The sequence below is a fragment of the Primulina tabacum genome, chromosome 8, assembly GCF_025594145.1.
Source record: "Primulina tabacum isolate GXHZ01 chromosome 8, ASM2559414v2, whole genome shotgun sequence".
NCBI classification, from domain to species: domain Eukaryota; kingdom Viridiplantae; phylum Streptophyta; class Magnoliopsida; order Lamiales; family Gesneriaceae; genus Primulina; species Primulina tabacum.
Genome location: NC_134557.1, coordinates 35,621,643 through 35,641,336, shown reverse-complemented (window position 1 = coordinate 35,641,336; position 19,694 = coordinate 35,621,643). Strand labels below are relative to the sequence as shown.

Genomic DNA, 19,694 nt, shown 5'->3' with positions numbered 1-19,694 from the left:
ACTTGTGTGTGACGTTCTCACGGGTCGTATTTTGTGAGATGGATATCTTATTTGGGTCATTCATTATTACTTTTTTATGCTAAGAGTATTATTTTTTATTGTGAATATTGGTAGGATTGAACCCGTCTCACAGATAAAGATTTGTGAAACCGTCTCACAAGAGATATTCTACTCTAGAAACAGACTCGTTTTGGTCGGTTTTATTTGGGGGCAACGAATAAGACCATATTGTTTTTTTGGTGGAAAACATTAAGATCGAAAAAGTCAATTTGAAAATTTTAATATCTTATTCCATTAAAATAAAAAAAATAAAATTATTATATTTAATATTAAAACTAAAAAATAGAGGCATTATTGAGAATTAAATTGCTTTTTGTTCAAATTGTTATGTTTGTTCGAGCACCATATTTAATATAACTTAATCATCGTTTATTTTAATTTAATCGTAATTTTTAAAACACCACATTTATTTATTGGTAAAAACTTGTGTGAGACGATCTCACGGGTCGTATTTTGTGAGATGTATATCTTATTTGGGTCATCCATGAAAAAGTATTACTTTTTTATGCTAAGAGTATTATTTTTTATTGTGAATATCGATAGGATTGATCCGTATCACATATAAAGATTCGTGAGACTGTTTCACAAGAGAACTACTTTTATTTATTTAGTTGTACCCGCAAGGATATTGTGCACATGGGATGCATATGATTAGCAAGAAATAAGGCTTTGAAAAGCATTTACTAATTATCTTTCAAAGACATAGTGATTACGTTGTTGAAAATTATGGGTAAAAAGGCATTGAGGAATGAAAAGAAAAAGACCTTCTCTCCCTCCTTTCTCTTGTCTTGTTTATGGTGTAATAATAGCTTATTTAAAATAATAATTAAAGCTCACTACCAAAACTCATAAATAATTAAAAAAGATGCATATTTTTCCTAAACATTCTTCACTGTTTCTTGGCTCAATGTCTAACAAGTTCAAGAAACTCCCATCACTAAAGAAAAACCTTTACTAAATCATCAAATTAACACCACACTCCCATGTAAAAAGTTGATCAAATTAATCCATTTTCTACTCCCTCTGGTTCTTTGATTTTCACACTGACGATGAATATATTTTTTTTAAAAAAATTACAAACAAATTTTTTTTTTTATATCTTATCTTTATTTAATTCAGTCAATAAACGGACACGTCTTTCCAAAGAGTAGGTCTCTAATGAGACGGTATCACGAATCTTTATCTGTGAAACGGATCAACCCTACTGATATTCACAATAAAAAGTAAAACTCTTAGCATAAAAAATAATATTTTTTCATGGATGATTCAAATAAAAGATCTGTCCACAAAATACGACCCGTGAAACCGTACCACACAAGTTTTTGTCCTTTCCAAAAATTAGTTAATTACAAAGATGAATTAGTAAAAAAAAATAAGAAGAAAAGTTACTAAATAAAAATTGAATTATATATTTGAGACAAATGCAAACTGAGATATAACAATTGCTTGGATTTACCACATAAGACATAGAATCCATGTAAAACATATGAAAAATCCGTGTATTGCGAGCAATGCAACGATATTATTAGTCATAGTTTTTACTAAACTGATATTTGTGGATTTAAACTTTTCATATAATGTTTTCATTTAATCTTCAGTGAAAAGATTTAGTGCTGCTTCTGACAAAAGTTGGGAGGGTGGGGGGTTCCTATGCAAGGCATTTAAGGGGGAAAAAATTAAGGAATAAAATGTGGGTATGGTCTACATCACCTCCTTTTCCCATCTTTTTTAATTGTAATATCAAAAACTTTTTCTCCCTTTATTGAATTATTTACTAATGCTTAGCTTCTGATCAGGTACAGTATAGCTGTAACTGCAAGATATCCAACATTATATTCTCTGCTTTTGGAGTTCATCTTCTTGTTCTTGGACTTAGCATTTCAATCTGTAGATTTGATATCAATACTCAGGCCAGCTTGCACACAATCATCCTGTAAAAAAGCAAAAACGAGCCTTTAATGCAGGAGATTTAAAAAATAAATCTATAAATTATATGATTAAATCCATATATCACAAAACATCAGAAATTCATGTCGAATTATCAGAAAATATGAATAACAATAAACACGTACCAAAATCCATTGATTGATATAACGTCAGAGTTATGGATCTTCCAAGGCAACAGAGCCATAACCTTATATAACCTAGCAGTCTTCAACCCATCATAGAAGACCTAATTGGGCTGGGTTTATACACATAAGGTGGACCATACCGATTTATTTAATAATTTGGAAGCCCATAATTAATTAGATCACTTTATTGGGCCCTTTATTAGATAGCTTGTTCATGTACAATTAATTAAATTATGTGAGCCCACAAAATAATTCAAACAATCTCCCACTTGGGCCACATAAGTTATCCGAATATTGTACATGCAAAAACTGGATTGAGCTCTTGCTATCTAAACCAAAATATTCTTAACAATCTGGTCTATCAATTATACCAATATTAAACCAAAGCAGTCATCGCTACATTTAAAATCACTAGACCCATCAATGATCACAATATTAGCATAATCAATAACATAGATCAAGTATGGATGTGTAGCATGGAAATACAAAAATGTGATCCCAGAATAAAACCTGCATTTCCAACTGGTCCTCCTAATGACTCAAAGAGTCCAATAACAGACTTTCAACCAAATGCTAAACCGCAATGAAAGTCATCACTTTATTTCAGAGTAATTCAAATAAACCTTAGTCTGTACAGAAACTTAAATCATGTCAAATGAGTCAATGCTTAAACCGAATACAAACTCCCACTGTACATGCATATTAACTATATGGACAACACTAATGTGTGTACATGCCCAAAAAATCTTGGGTGGCCAACCCATGACAAACGCATCCGCAATTATAGAGTTTGCAATAACATGCTCAATTGACACACAATCACTCTGAATTATTTTCTTCCAACTAGAAACTTCATGTCAATATCTTTTGACTTTGACAAGTTTCAGTTGTTTTTTTTTTTAAATATAATATAGCAGATTTATTATCACAATTGATCATCAATGGTTTCTTAGACCAATGATCATTACCGGTGATAAAATTCCGCAACTTTATTCGGAGTCCAAATATCCAACTATTTCCAAATGTCAGATTTTCGATGTGTGAGCATAAAATCCTCAGTTCACTTTATGTACCGCATAACTCGATTAATAATCCAATGTCGGGTTTCTTAAATATCTGCCCAACATTCTAATGATGTTCATAATATCTAAACAATGTTCTCTATAAATCCGAATGAGATTACCACATGATAAAATTTATACCACCACATATGTACACATAAACATCAATATATTCTTCTCAATGTTGACTTTTCAATTTACTCACTCCCACTAAAGTCAACATACGAAATTAATTTGCATTTAATTTCAAAATTTCATGCATACATAATGTCAATGTCATTTAAAATATTAATGTTCAATTTATCATGCTTATCAATCAACGAACTCATACCAAACATATTTGAATTTCGAAAATCATTAAAAGTTTCATTACCACGTGGATTAAAAAAAAACTTGCTTTGTCCAAACATGAAACTAAAATCAAATTTCGTTTTTGTAAATTCAAATACCAGAAAATTAAAAAAAAAACTCAGTTCCTAAATAAAGCTTTAAAAAAAATACCAACAATCTTATTGTTATTTTCCATATGATGTATCTTTCACCATCAGTTGGCAACCGGCTCCTGAGGCAACCCTTTCTTTGCACGCCAACTGGCGTATTTGGGACAATCCTTCTTCACATGACCATCAGTCCTTTTGCATAAAAAACAAGTGATTACTTTATCTTGTTTCTGTTGCTCTATATGATGTGAAGTCCCAGAGTTTCCTTCCTTATTGCTCCATTTCCTTTTCTTATTGATGCAATTACCTTGATAGTTAGATGTCAAATGAGAACTTTCAATCATATCTTGTTTCAATCTCTCCTCCTCCTGAACGCACTGCGCAATAAGCTCATTCAAAGTCCACTTTTTCCTTCTGGGTATTATAACTTATTTTGAATTGATTAAATTGCGCAGGAAGAGAGATCAAGACTAAATGCACGACTATGTCTTCCGACAATTCCAACTTGAATGCTTTTAGTCGAGTCACAAGATTTGACATTTCCATTATGTACTCTCTTATATTCCATTTCTCTTTGTACCGCATTGAGACAAGTTTATTCAGAATAGTACTTGTCTCGACCTTTTCGTTTGCAGCGAAACGATATGCTATTTGAGTAAGGAACTTTTTTGGCATCATTTTTTTCAGGAATTGCACCCCTTATAGTATCTGGAATGGAATGTTTCATAATCATCAGACTCATGCGATTTGATCGCTCCCACTTTTCCAAAGAACCCTTTTGATCAGCAGTTCCTGAACTGGTCAAAAGTGCGGGGCGATCTTCCCTTAGCACATAGTCCAAATCCATGCATCCGAGCACTATCATAACATGCTCTTTCTATTTCTTGAAGTTTGAGCCATTAAGTACTGGAATGTTGTTCAGATTGGCAGATATAGAAGATGCTATAACAAACTAGAACAAAAAAAACTCACAATAAATTATAGTCCATGCATATATTTAAATTAAATAAATCACAAATATATATGCATGCTGATGGTGGTGGGCCCATAAAAAGAGTACCTAGCACAACATTGATATTTAGTCTCTGAACAAAAATAACAATTTGTAAGTGGTACACTCAAATATCATGATTATTAAATATTGATAATAAATCCAGCCAACAATATGCCTTTCTTTGGACCGACAATTGCATGCATGGATATATCCAAAATTATCACATATTTAGTACCACATATTGTGAAAAAATTTGGCCAGAAAATGACCTTCCTTTGGGCCGATCATTTTTTGCATAAATTTAACACAATTTAATATCATATAATGTGTCTACAATCTGGCAAGAAAATAATCTTCCTTTGGGCCGATTAATTTCTGCATAGTTTTGACACGCTGTAAGACCACTTAATTATGTGCCTATAATCTGACCAAAAAATAACCTTCCTTTGGGCCGATTATTTTTTGCATAGATCTAAACACATTTATTTTTGTCACTTATTATGTTTGCAATCTGGCCAAAAAATAGTCTTCCTTTGGTCCGACTATTTTTCGCATAGATATAAATGCACTTTGAAGAAGATATATTGAGTCTAAAATCTGGCCAGAAAATAATCTTCCTTTGGGCCGATTATTTTCCGCATAGATCTAGATGCACTTTAAAAATCATCTATTGTGTTTGGAATTTGGCCAAAAAATAATCTTCCTTTGGGCCGGCTATTTTTCGCATAAATTGAAACACAATTTATTTTGAACTTTAACAATATCTACATATCTCAAAAAATCACTTTATTAACATGAAATTTAAATTTAACCAAATTTGAGATACAAGATATCAACTTAACTTAAAATTTTCACAAGAAAATTTAATTTACCTTAATTGGGCCAAATAAAGCATAGAGACCAAATATGCAAGAAATAAAATATTCGCACATTATAATTATTCATCCATAAATATTTTATCGAAATAAACAAAAACAATAAGATAAAATAATAAATAATTCCATATTAATTTTATTTCATGCAATTAAATTTTGAAATGGTCGAATTTAATTTTCACATATCAGAATTACGGCAGTCAAAAATTAATAAAATGTCAAAATTCTGGATTTCAAAATTTGGACAACCAAACAAGGCTTTAAATCACAAAAAAAAAAAAATTCCCAAGATTCGAAAAAAAAACCCTAACCCTAGTCCAAAACCGCGCCGCCACCTCCTCTGGTGATGTCAGTCGGCGGCGACCATGACCCAGGATCGCCTAACCATCGCCGACCACGGCCATACCATCTCAGACCACTTTTAGTTCAAAAAACGATCAAAATCCTCAAAAATCGGACGAAAATCGCGCAAGATTCACATCTTGCAGGGACTCGCGATTCAGACGATGAATTCGATTAGTACGAAAGCTATTACGAGCAATTAATTGAGGTTTATGGAGCGCCTTCATGTGGCGAGTAAAACGCCTAATCATTTGTCACCGGAAAGTTATCGGAGAACGTCCGATTTACCCAAAATCCGGCGACCCTATATTCCAGTTTCGAAAAAATTCGAATTTTCCATTTTCGATTTTTTTTTAATTTCGAAAATAAATCTGAATTTGGGATGAAAAATTCGAAAATATTATATCCGAAGAGCATGAATTTATTCAGATCCAAATTCAAAAAATTTTAAGAAAAATCAGATCTGAATCCAAAAAAAAATTATAGACTAGAAAATCGCCTCAGATATAGGAATAAAACATAATTTTCTATTTCGATCCATCAATAAAAAAATTCTCATAATTCAACATGAACGTGGCTCTGATACCACTTGTAGGAGATTTAATAAAATAAATCTATAAATTATGTGATTAAATCCATATATCACAAAACGTCAGGAATTCATGTCGAATTATCAGAAAATATGAATAACAATAAACACGTACCAGAATCCATTGATTGATATAACGTCAGAGTTATGGATCTTCCAAGGCAACAGAGAATCGACCACCTTATTCTTGCCTTTGATGGGAGAAGGAGAGAGATCTAGAATACGTGCGCCGTATGTATTCTGTGTTGTATATTTTCTCTGTGCCTTGGGGACCATAACCTTATATAACCTTAGCAGTCTTCAACCCATCATAGAAGACCTAATTGGGCTGGGGTTTCTACACATAAGGTGTACCATACCAATTTATTTAATATTTTGGAAGCCCATAATTAATTAGATCACTTTATTGGGCCCTTTATTAGATAGGTTGTCCATGTACAATTAATTAAATTATGTGAGCCCACAAAATAATTCCAACATTTAAAATTGGTACTTGCTGCAGCCTTTGGCAGCTTTCTCGAACTTGGTTCATGAAGTAAGTGGGTTCGGTCGCCCCTACCCCTGCGGGCAGTGCTCGCAGAGGTCGATCCAACGGCTCGGATTTTTCCGAGTCAAATTTTTTTTTTTTTTACAGGGAGGTGGGCTCGAATCACTTATGTGGAGTGATCCGGGCCGTTCATACTCCCTGCACGGGCAGGTTGAAACAAACCAAGTAAGTGGGTGATTCTCCAACTCCCAATTATGAATTCATTCGTTTGCTACTCTGTCCCAAACTAAAATCAATACTGTGTGAATGCTAGCTACTTATGATTAATACTTCTATAAACATGGATTATATATATATATATATATAAAAGGGGTTTTATTATTATATTTTAATAGACCAAAGATAAGATACCATCTGATAAAATGTTTTAAAAAACTTATTTATTATCATTTTTTTTAATTATCATCATAAAAACATCTCATAATACCCAACAAACAAATTATGATCTTTGAGATCTAGTATTTTATTTTATCCATATATCTTAACAAAATTTTAAAATAAAACTCTCTAACTTATAAGTCCTAAACATTAAAACAATTAAGAAGATGAATTTAACGAAATACACAATTAATATAGTATATTAAGATTGACGGAAGGGTAAATTTGCTTTAAAGCTCACACTAAACTTAAATTTACATTCATTCTCTGTTAGAGAAATTATGTGTTTGTAGTCTCTGATCCACAACAAAATATGTTTAAAATCTCTGAGCCCACATGTTTTTTCTAGGATGAAAATTAGTACTAAATATTAAAATATGATACTAATATATGATTTTTAAGTCATATATGATACTAATATATGATTTTTGATTACCAAAATATGTATAATAAATACTGATATTAATGATACATTTGTCTTTTTGAATGAAAATCGGTACAAACATTGAAAATATTATACTGATATATGATATTTGAGTATCAATTGTTTGAGATATTCATATCTTGATTTTTGAATACCGGAACATGTGTAACAAATGTTGATATTAACAAATTTTATTATCAAAATCTTATCTTTTGTACAAGATATAAAACAATTAGTACTCAAATATCATATTTTCAATGTTTTAACAATTTTCATCCAAAACGATAAATGCATCATTAATATCAATATTTTCTATGCATGTTTAGATACTCAAAAATCATATACAGTACCAGATCTTAAATAAATGATACTCAAATATCATATATCAGTACCATATATTTAATGTTTTGTACCGATTTTCATAAAAAAAAAATGTGGTTCCAGAGAGTTAAAACACATTTTTTATGATACGAGGACTGAAAACAAATTTTTGTTTGCTTTTTGGAGATTTTTAGACAATTTACGGGTAATGGAATATCTGATTTAATATAATTTACTTAAATGTAACTTCTTTTTCGAAGCACACAGCAAGGCCCATGACAAGGTATAGTACTGATTAAGTTAGGAATAAGCTCCAGTGTTGACACGAAAAAACATTAAAGTATACTGATTAACATAACCAAAAGTATGCAACTTTTCACTTTTAAATTTTGTATTCACTGGATGAATAATTACACTCACCTGCCGATTATATAAGACCTTAGCAATGTGTCAAAGACGAGAATTGGAGCTCACTCTGCAAGGACAAAAGGAAAATTCACAGAGATTATTCATGGAAATGTACACTCCCGTTTCAGGTAAATCAAAACGCATCAAGTCTTGGAGCCCTAATTTGGCATAATCCATCTTCCAATTTTACTTTATTTCAAGAAAATTTAATAACCAAATTGCCCCTAGACCATCTGCAAGCATGAAGGGCTGGCTATTCACTAGTCAGGTTGCATGTAGAGTTCATAAAATTTATTGTTGATGTTGAACTTTGCCACAATACAAAAGGTATGACAAGCAAAATGTACTGCAACAAAGAAGAAAGTTTAAAAGTTGCAAAAATAAATGATTTATGTACTCACGTTTAATTTGGTTTCTTCTTATCCTCTTCAAGTTTGAATCACTCTGCATTTGAATTCCTGTTATGTGTTTCTAAAAATATGTGAAAGGAGTAAGATAAAAGGCAACATTTGGGAAAGTTTTCCTTACTTCTCTTGCATCAGGGAGCAGGAAAACTAGAAAACAAATGCAAAACGGACCAGTTCGTGTTGGAATCATCTCCTATTGTTGACAGGAAATAAGTACTATTCAAGTCTTCGGGCATAAAGGGCAGAAACCAATCAGACACAATAGGAATGAGTGAGTTCAGTAATGGAAGATCAAAGCCATGGAACATATACAGCAGGCCAAGTCCCAGTCCATCGCAAACAGATGCTAATAGGGAAGGGCCACAGAAAAATTTTGGCACATCAATGAGTGCCATTTCTTTTGGCTTTGTTGCTACAGCCATTTTGGTATCCATGTTTCTAATCATGGCCATATTTGAGCATTTATTCAAACCAAATGCAACCCATGCTGAATCTAGGGGAATTGAATCAAGAGAAATGCAGAAGTTGGGACGTTCAGAAATAGTAAGCCTCTCCATTCGCAATATTTCTTTTTTAACTTACTCAGGATTGATTCGCTATATTCTTTGCAAAATATACTGCATCAAAAGGTTTTAGCAAGAAACGTGTGCATGATTAAGAGTGGGTGGTGTTTATATTGAGGGTACGGGTGTTTGCGTTTTGCATTCATTTCATCCACAATCCACATGATTTTGATTACTAACGTATGTGACAGGCGCAAACATCATATGCATTGGATTTCTCCGTATTGATGCCGGGACAGCAATATCCAACCTATATTGCTAAAGCAGCTCCTCTGCCTAGCGGAAGGGAAGGAGTGCATTGGCCGTCTCATGAACATGGTTTTACCTAACCTGAGACAATGGATTCAATATTCACTATTACTTTATTCATGTTTGTAGATGAGCTTCACATTTCACGCTTTAATATATTACAAGGGAATGCACCTGAAAGAATTTTGGCATACCAGTTAACGAAGAGATGAAGTACAATTTGAACAAATCTAATCTAACCATAAACTTTTCCTTCACGTGATCATGTACCAGCAACATTAGAAACCATGAACCAAGAATTGACTTAAAACTTAATAATTGTCATTTACAAGCACTGCCGTGGAATCTACACTCAAAAGCAAAACAACGATAATTTCATTGCAGTAACAAAAAAGCAAACACCATCGATCACATACGCACACATACAGAGTAAAAAATCCAGAGAACACCAAGAGAAGTAACATCTCAAGGACGATTTCGGCTCTTTCACAATGATTGTAGCTGCCCTGAAGAAGTTTTCACGTGAGAGTGCATATCCAGCCAATCACTCTGCGACAGTGGAACTTTATGGTGTCTTTAGTCTGTCTCTAGATACACAATGTTGCTCTTATCTGATCCACAGCACAAATCTCGTGTTAATTCCGAATTGCTTCTCTTTTTCAGAAAATGCAAGCCTGTTGTAATCTTATTCAGGAACATCATCATCAGATTGAATAACAGTCAGTAACGAATATCTCACCCTGAGGGAGATCTTCCCTTTTTCAACCATAAGTCTTGCACCAGAAACAACCCAATAACCAGGTGGTTCTTGTGGCCCTCTCATCATTTCTGTCGTATCAACAAATTTCATGAGTTTGGGAGCTTGGACAGGAGTAGGAGGGCCTCCAGGGTAAACTGCAGAATTTATGTTCACATCAGCTGGCTGTGGAGGTGGTTTTTGAACTGCTGTAAAGTGATTACTAATCAGAGTTGAAATAAGTCCAGATTTACGGCCCAATACAGGTGATCCATCCCATTCTGGAAACTTGGCAGACACAACTCCTGAAACAGTTGAGAAACGGAGCCGCAGGAAAAGAACATTCCTAAATCCATAATCCCCAACATGTAACTGAGCTCCAGTGACTATTGAACATTCATCGGATTCAACAGGTGCTGTGCATACATGTGAAAAATTCTTCCACTGTACCTTCTCATAATATCTGCGATCATAAGACTCATCGGGAAAATTTCCATTCAAATCATCCTCAAGATGGAAAATATTTGGAAGAGAGGATAGGTGTTGCAAGTGCACGGCCAAGCGGTTGCTTCTTTTACCCTCAAGATACAATCTTAGACCAGTCACTGGCCTCTTACCAACATCAACCTGAAAACTCAAACAAATGATAATTGCGATCCATTTAGTTTTCAAGCATACAGAAAGGTCAGGAGTAGCAAATTGTGTAGTCAGCATGATAGTTCAGGATTTTAATTACAAAAACGAATATGGCAGAGGAAATTATATAAATATAATGTTCCATACAACATTATCAAGTCTCTCACATACTCTGTCCCTAAGGAAGGATGCAATTATTTCCAGAGCATCTCCTCACTTACAATTTCAAGCAGTAATAGAAAGAAGCCGAAAATAATTTGGCAGTGCATCATGTCAAACGTCAATACTTACATCTATAAGAAAATGAGATGAGGTTAAGCAGATTATTTGAATTTCAGTACAGCAATAAATAAAAAGAATTATTGTTGATGGAAATAGCAAGAAATTGGACGTATAAGAGATAAGAAAAGAAGGCATATGAGATTATTATAGTCAGCAATATCTAAGGAGGTACCCAAGACTCCTTCCACTTTCAGGTTCTCTTTCTCTCGTGAAGATACATGGAGATTTCAAACTGGCTTTTCAAGGTACAATTTCCCCCCTCATGATGAGGTTGTTCGATCAACCAAAAGATAGCTTTTTCATGCAAGTTCTAGGTTAAAGATACACTCACATCATGGAATACAACATCTACCATCCAAGGAGAATTAGTTGACTAAAACTCAAATAAGAAAAACGGAAAGGGGAAAAAGACAAATGAAGAAACTTTACCGGGGTAGTATTTACAAAAAGTTTGGGACCCATAAGACTGAATTGTAATGAAGCAGTGCTTTGCTGTCTGCGTTGTGGAGCAAGGGGAAGATAACTAAACACAGGGGCCCACTGCCTAGGCAGCTGAAATTCCAGAAATTGGTGAAGTTCTTGAATTGGTGGCTTGTCTGAAGCAATAAGACCAACATTTTACCAACATGAAAAATGTCCGACTTATTAACTGCTACACCCACACAAACATGAGTTGCAAGAATATGATTATATCAATGGGGCAGTTTTAGAACATTCACGGTGCAGAAATCCTGCCCTTTCCTCCTTTTTACAAATCAACAACCCAAGGAACTATTGGTAAATTATAAATCATCTGAGCAAAGAAGTATGTAGTATGACAGCATTGAACATGACAAACATATAAAGCGACGGTTCACTCACAGCGCAGGTATAGATTAATGGCATGGCTCAAATATCCACTACCGGAAACACCATTTAATAGGGAGGTTATTGGGAGGAAGGACATTGAGATAACATCAGGCTCCAACTGCACAGTTTGTAGCCACTCCTTATGGGTCAAATTTCTGTTATCACTTCCTCCCCTCCTTTTGAAGATGTTAATAATGTCCTGTAATGCAACTCACCAATTAAGTAAATAATAACAGATTTATACTCCTGCCGATATTGATGGAGACTGCAATATGAGAGACAAAAGGTGTACGTACATCTTTATGAGAATAAGAACTTGATGTGCCAGTGTCCGCAAACCTTAGCCGTGCCTCCTTAATGTCGAGCTGAAGCATGACAAAATAAACAAGGCAGAGAGTAATAAATTCAGTTTATGCTCTGATGGTAAAGGCAGCCGAATAGTATCAATTCTGGAAACCAACTAGGCACAGTGGTCAAAGGCGAGAGCCTCTCGCCGCCACCAGGAGTGAACGTTGCGCCTGTGGCCGTCCCAGGCGCAACGATTCACTAAGGCAAGCCCAGGCGCGCACCTGGGATCGCCTTGGAAGGGCACGCGGCTGCGGCTTAGGCGCGCCTGAGATAGCTCTTTTTAATAAGTAATTTTAAAGACAAAAGGCCCAACCCAATCCCTAACAGCCCAAGTCCACAAACCTAAAAAACAGAAGGAGAGGCAGGAGCAGAAGAGAAAGCGCAGCAGCAACGTGCAGAACGAATATATACTCTTGAGTCTTGACATATTAATTATAATATTATTATGAACAATTCATGAATAATGAATGTATTTTAAAATTTTCACAGCTTCATTCGAAGAGAAGAAATAGGATGACGCAAAAGCGTTTGAATGATCTAGTCTTCATTAAATATAACACAGCATAGAAACGTCGATATGATTTGCGTGACAAAATGATCTTATTTCATTGGATGATATCGATGAATGGTTGATGAAAGGATTGGACAATAAAGAAAATAATCTAGTCTTTGGGGATGATGATTTGACACGGGGTGATGTAGGTCGTGCGTTTGGGGTTGGTGAACCGATTTACGGTTTTGGATCTCGTGCTTCATCTTCTTCAAACGAGGTAAGGGCATATACATCCAAAACAACCAGAAAAATGCCGATTTCACATCTTTTAGATGAAGAGGAAGAAGAAATTGATGTTGATCAAGAAAGTGATGAATACCAAGAAGAATACAAGTCAGAAAGTTCTAGGGACTCCGATTATTCAATGGAAGAAGATGAACTTGATTTGGATGATTGAAGAATTTTAATCATATTACTTATCACAATGAACTTATTAATTATTTTTTTTGGTGACATTTTGACTTAATTATTTCATATTTTAATATATTTATTCTAAGACAAATAAATTTTTAAAAAAACTTAAAAATGTGCGCCTTGCTTCGTAAGCCGCGCGCCTTAGGGTCCAGCGCCCTTGTGCATCTTGGTGCGCCTTGCGCTCTTGACAACTATGCAACTAGGCAATACAAGACAATATCAAACACAATTAACACTTGTTAATGCAACATAATGACAGGAGTAAATAATAAGCCATCTATGTTCCATGCTAATCGGACAACATCTGGCCTGTGATCAGATAATAGAGTCAAATAGCAACGGGAGTCAGCAGGGAGGGTGTGATATTAACCATGTTCCGCCATGGATGGATAGTAACACCGAATTTTTCAGAAAAGAATGCCGGCAGAGGTTTATCCAAAGTATGCCGCCTTATCAGCTCAATAAATAGTTAACTACTTTACACCAATTAAAAATAATAATAAACTATTTAGAAGAAACCATCAACACCTTTCCATACAAACAGATCATTGTCACTATCAAAAGTTTGCAGACTACAACAGCACAAATGAAAAATGTGTAAGCCATTTCAGAGAGAGAATAATAATTAATTTGTAATTGTATGATGATGAGTAGATTAATCAATCCAGGAACATCAACTCGAGGGGTAGAAAGAGAGAGAAGATAAAAGGGGAAAAAAGATGAAATTTCAAGGTATGCATGCAGCAGCATGGAGGCGGCACATCACAGAGTTGACCTAAATATGCATTGCCCAACAGACAACAAAATAAAAATTGATAGCTGCTTTAGTAAAAGCAAAACGCAGTGTTCTAAAACTCGGGCTAGTTGGCCACCTAGACGCCGCTCGACTGCACTGAAAAGGTGCTAAGTGGCCAGCCTAGGCGGCAAGGGCTCCTAGGCGTTTAGAGTTTTTTGGAAAGTTTTTTTTGGGCTTTGAACATGACATAAGAAATAATTATATTTTTCTACTTTTAAATTTTTAGGGATTGAAAGTCCAACTAAAACTACTATTTATTGGCTCGCGCTTACCCTAACACACCACTCTCGTCTTCTTTGTCTGCTTACTTCTGCACACATAAGAAAAGCGAACCAGACACTAAATGTATTTTTTTTTAATTTTGATTTCTCTTGCATTGCCTATTATCATGGCCCGCGTTGAGCAGAAGAAGCATGAGGAATGAATGAATAAGGTGTCAATTGGATTTTAACAAATTTTGGGCTGAAATTTATTATAAGAACCATTACACGTCTCTTAATACCGTGAAATCCGCCTAGAGGTGCCTAGTCACCGCATAGGCAGTCAAGGATCTAGGCACTGGTCTAGCGTCCGACTAACGCCTAACGAAGTTCAGAACCTAGGCAAAACTTAAATATAGGCCTATGAAACCCCTCATCCAAAAAAAGGTTAATTATTACATGAAAAAGTATCAATTTCCGTATCTTCCGTTTCAGACAGAGTATTTTAGAAACCAACGTAATTAAATGGATAAAAGTTTATCCCTGACCAGGCTGAAACAATTGAAGCATGAAACATGGAAAAAATCAAGCACATAAATGTCAGTTGATAGCAAAGTATTCATTCCTATATCCCGTTTGGGGCACAAATTCTTGCGAGCAACATAAGGCAGGTTCACTGGAAGTATGAAATACAGCAAGAACCATGGCTAATAGCTTGTATTTTTTTCTAGTCTCCTATTTGCATTGAACGAAATAACAATAAAAATTCAAACCTTGTTACCCCGGTACATTTGCTCCGAATCTAGTTTATTTTGTTCATCTGCATCCAAAAACCTTTTATCTGCCATCATCTTTAATCTTTTCTGGACGTCAGCTGGTTGAACATTTGAAAAGTGTTGTTGTTTCATGTAAATTACGTCCTTCCCACCCATCTTTACACCAACAATGACATGAGTGCCAAACTTACTAATAAACCTGAAGAGGGGGTAACCATCAGCGCCCCTAATAAGACATACTCTCATTATCATTCACGTTAAATTGAATACAAAATAACATTCCTGTTGCCCCCGACATATTTAGTGCACGATATTGAACATGTGCTAGAAGGTTTATTAGTTCATACGGACACCATGCACACAGTAACTGCAAAGATGCAAATGAATAATTTACTAAATGTACATCCTCGCAAGCTTCAAATTCAAGGTTTTTCCTCTCGAAAGAAACATGCTAGCCAAGACAATCAGTCAATGACTAGTGATAAAGAATGAGGATAAAAAAAATTCTTGATCGGGAAGAAAATTTTTCAACACATGCATGTCCATGTGCAAGCTCTTTATATCTTCAATTTATATGAATGGGAATTTGCTGTTTTTATAAATTCATTTATTTTCAAGTAAGTAAATATAACAAATCCGACACTAATCAGTCACAGGGTTTCTGGGATCAATTTGGCAACCTTTAGGATTTGTTCTGTTTCTAGTATCTTGTTGAGTTGTCAGGCAGCTTTGTTTGACAAACTAGATAAAAACTACCGTATTTCCTCCTATTGTTTTTAATGGTATCAGAGCCTAAGTCTTAGATCCAACTGCTGTTCCCAAGAACAGTGAATTTCAGTTTTGGTCCCAACTCCCAAAACCTGAATCGGAACCATGGGCTAAAGGTTTCTGGCTCCTACGAAAAAGGAACTAGAACCATATGGAACTAAAACTAAAACCGTGAGAAACTGACATCATAAATTTATATTAAATTTTAAAATTTTGTAGTACCTTGGGACGCTTTAAATCATGTAATTACACTATTTGCTATATATAAATTAAATGTCACCCTTTTATTTTTATTTATTTTTCAATAAATACTAAATATTAATAATATTTTACAGTATAGTTGTTGAACTAGTTTAACTACCTCAAACGTATCATTATTAATTTTTTTGCTTTTAATTTCAAATAATATATTTTAGTACAAATTGATTCAAACCGTTATAAACCGAAAACTGAGCCGTGTCCAAGCGGCCCGGTTCCTGTCCACTGCCTTTGTGGGATTGTGACGATGAAAACAGTCATTGCCAGAATTACAGCTCTTTCTTCTTCTGCTATCAATGATGAGTTTGTATCTTGTTTTCTATGTTTCCGCAAATTAATCATGATTGCATGCTGATTAAATGTTAATTAGAACTCGGACCCCACAAAAACCCTTCAACCTTTACTAGTTCTTTCATGCTTTACTTAGAGATGTAAATGATCCAAACCAAATCAAACAGGCTTGAGCTTGTCTCGTTTAAGAATGTTTGAGGCTCGAGCTCGATTCGAGTTTTTATTGTCAGGCTCGAGCTTTGTTTGTCTTGAAATTACCAAACTCGGGAAAAGCTCGAGCTCGGCTCGTTAAAAGCTCCAAGCTTGGCTTGAGCTCGGCTCGTTTTCGAGCTCGTAAAGAATAGAATTGAGCTTGATTCGAGCTTCTTAAAAATTGAATATATCTATAAACTAATTTTAAAGAAAACATAAAAATGTAAATTCATTCATAAATAATCAAAACGACACAAATAAGAGCTAAAAAAATATAAATCAATATATTATTGAACATTCCAAAATAATACATCTAAAATATTCATCATACACTGATATCACCATATAAATAACAATGAAATAATTGCATCTTTAATACTTCAACTAAGTCTGGTGAGAAAATAAGGAGAACGTCAGAGAATCCATTAAAATCAAGAATTACAAAATCATCTATAATAACAACTAGTCAAGTATCCTGCAAAATCCATAATAACATTAGTACTAATATTTTTATTTGTCATGTGTTCAATTCCTTTCATTGACATTAGTGCTAATATTTTTATTTGTCAACTCGACAAATGAGTCAAACTCAAGCTTATGAGCCACCTAAACGAGTCGAGCTCGAGCTTACGAGCCACCTAAACGAGCTCGAGCTTACGAGCTCGAGCTCGTGACCCTATTATCGAACATGTTTGCGAGCTCACGAGCCGAATATCTTTAGGCTTGAGCTTGGTTTGATTAAATTTTCGAGCTCAAAATAGAGCTTGAGTTTGGCTTGATATGATTAACAAACGAATTCAAACGAGCTTTTTATCAAACCGAGCTTCGAATGGCTCTCACACGGTTTGGTTCATTTACATCTCTAGCTTTACTGGAAACTTGATGTGGTACACGTAGCAGGAGAAAATGGGCTTCCATCAAAAGTTCACTCTAGGTTAAAAAGCTTTTCATTGGCTTGCTTAGAAATAAATCAACAGTAATGTCTATGCTACAAACTTCTAGAAAAGACAGCCAAAATCAAACCTTGCCAATGCCACAGGATCCCAAAATGATGGAACTTCTCCCTTCACACGGTCCTGGAGAACCATCTGAGACTTTTCTAGTGCAACCGTATACAATGTTACAAACATTCCATCAAAAGCAAGGGTTTTGGTGAATGCTGCATCCTTCTGCCAACAACCAGAAAACTCAAACATGGTATTGAAGAGCCCAGAAGGTATTTTTCCAGTCAATGACAGCTCCTGGTTCAACTGCTCTGACATCTGTGGATTATATAAATCAGTCATTTAGTTAACTGCAGAAACCGTGTAAAATTATGAGCAAAGAGAACTCATGAAAGTAGGAATAAAAAAACGAACAAAGAGAGTAGGAAAACTACATATTTCAAATCTACAATCCATCTACCAAATTAGCTTAACATCACAGCAACAAATAATTGTCAGAGCCAAGCAAAGAAATTAAACCTGTTGGAATGTCAGAACATCACTTCGAAACCTCGTCCGCTCTCCTTTATCACATTTGATCAACCTTGACACATTAAGCAACGAGATTCCACCAGGAAGAACAATCTCTCGACCCTGATCCTCATCAATCTCAAGTAAACGTGAATCACCCTTACAATACTTAAGTCTAAGGTCTAAAGAAATATCGTATCCCCGACCAATCGACTGAATGGCAACCTTAGCCGCATCTCCTGCGGAAAGCTTAAGCGCCATCTTTTAGCCTCTCACTCCTGCATATCTCGAAAAATCCCTTTTTTTTTTCTAACCTGATTCGCAACCCAATCTTCAGTACATCACCTACCTGAAATGCTACTTTCGAAACTCTACGCGAACTTAGGACTTAAATCATGAAACGCATGGACCAACTAAAAGAAACTCGCAACCTCCTCCCCATAAAAAAAAAAAAACAACGCAAACATTCAAATATTCAAGCTCTGAATGCAAACAAGCCATCAAGAACTACGACGATATCCAAGGCAGAATCAAAACTGGTAGTTCAACCACAAACACCTAGAAACAGACAATCCATAACAAAATCCTACATATAGGACCTACAAAATTCCACTGACATGAAAATCGAATCCCAGAGTAACAGCAACCACACCAAACCTAATCCGCCGAGGATTGGAGTCGGAAACCCTAGACGTCGCAGTAAAATTGGGGTGTAGCTCGGATCTAGAGGAGAGTGGAGCTTCAGCAACAGAGAACACAATAAAATGTGGCGCTCATCAAAGATATGCTAATATATTATTCCAATCATGTGGATATGTTTCCTCAAATTAAATATATTTATAATTTATAATTCTGATTTATATATATAATAAATTCTATGTTGTTCTTCTTAAAATACTTTTATATAAATAACATTTAATTCAATATTTTATTAGTTTTTAATATTAATTTTTTTTAAAAAAAAAGTGATATATATACACACACATTGGATTAGTTACGAAGAAAAAATACACATAATAAAAATTTGACGAAACAAAATTATATCAACACAATATATTTTATATAAAATAAAATTATAGAACGTTAACCCGATACACACTAGTGTCAAATAAAGAGTATCGATGTTTAGATTTAACAATTTTCAATTTTAATAATAAATAATTATATTAATTTTTTGTTAATAAGAATTTTTAAATTTTCATTACATAAAGTTGTTTTCCGGCTATTACGATATTGATCCTCATTATTTTGGGTTAAAATCATTTTGATTTGAATTATATACATATTTATATATATGTAGAGTGCTTGATATTATTGCCTTTGACGTAATGGAAGGTTGTGGTATGTGAAAGTCATAGCTACTTCCATTATTAGCAAGCACTCACTTTGGGCCACTTCCCCCCTGCACTCG

The 19,694-nt window shown here is 34.5% G+C and overlaps 2 protein-coding genes and 2 long non-coding RNA genes across 6 annotated transcripts; 1 reads left to right on the top strand and 3 right to left on the bottom strand.

Annotated features, from left to right (window-relative positions):
* Nucleotides 1-1,538: 1,538 nt before the first annotated feature.
* On the bottom strand, nucleotides 1,539-9,941 carry LOC142553974 (uncharacterized). The gene is made up of 5 exons (XR_012822063.1): nucleotides 9,905-9,941; nucleotides 9,732-9,811; nucleotides 8,913-9,111; nucleotides 8,524-8,578; nucleotides 1,539-1,991 (listed from the first exon to the last, which is right to left on the bottom strand). It is a non-coding gene; the product is annotated as an uncharacterized LOC142553974 (long non-coding RNA).
* On the bottom strand, nucleotides 5,109-5,545 carry LOC142552507 (uncharacterized). The gene is made up of 2 exons (XR_012821818.1): nucleotides 5,283-5,545; nucleotides 5,109-5,195 (listed from the first exon to the last, which is right to left on the bottom strand). It is a non-coding gene; the product is annotated as an uncharacterized LOC142552507 (long non-coding RNA).
* Nucleotides 6,931-9,947, top strand: LOC142553973 (uncharacterized). 2 transcript variants are annotated; one of them, XM_075664559.1, is made up of 5 exons: nucleotides 6,931-6,968; nucleotides 8,540-8,639; nucleotides 9,054-9,461; nucleotides 9,673-9,799; nucleotides 9,896-9,947. In XM_075664559.1, the coding sequence occupies exons 3-5, from the start codon at nucleotides 9,186-9,188 to the stop codon at nucleotides 9,940-9,942; spliced, it is 450 nt and encodes a 149-aa protein (XP_075520674.1). In that variant the 5' UTR covers nucleotides 6,931-6,968; nucleotides 8,540-8,639; nucleotides 9,054-9,185; the 3' UTR covers nucleotides 9,943-9,947. The 2 variants fall into 2 exon arrangements, with proteins under 2 accessions (XP_075520674.1, XP_075520675.1); XM_075664560.1 differs by lacking the exon at nucleotides 6,931-6,968 and having other exon boundaries at nucleotides 9,061-9,461.
* A 66-nt stretch (nucleotides 9,948-10,013) lies between these two features.
* On the bottom strand, nucleotides 10,014-19,069 carry LOC142553971 (MACPF domain-containing protein At4g24290-like). 2 transcript variants are annotated; one of them, XM_075664557.1, is made up of 8 exons: nucleotides 18,740-19,069; nucleotides 18,293-18,706; nucleotides 17,853-18,091; nucleotides 15,318-15,519; nucleotides 12,530-12,598; nucleotides 12,246-12,432; nucleotides 11,814-11,980; nucleotides 10,014-11,093 (listed from the first exon to the last, which is right to left on the bottom strand). In XM_075664557.1, exons 2-8 carry the CDS (start codon nucleotides 18,542-18,544, stop codon nucleotides 10,416-10,418), a joined length of 1,794 nt encoding a protein of 597 aa, XP_075520672.1. In that variant the 5' UTR covers nucleotides 18,545-18,706; nucleotides 18,740-19,069; the 3' UTR covers nucleotides 10,014-10,415. The 2 variants fall into 2 exon arrangements, with proteins under 2 accessions (XP_075520672.1, XP_075520673.1); XM_075664558.1 differs by having other exon boundaries at nucleotides 18,293-18,632; nucleotides 18,936-19,048.
* Nucleotides 19,070-19,694: the final 625 nt, after the last annotated feature.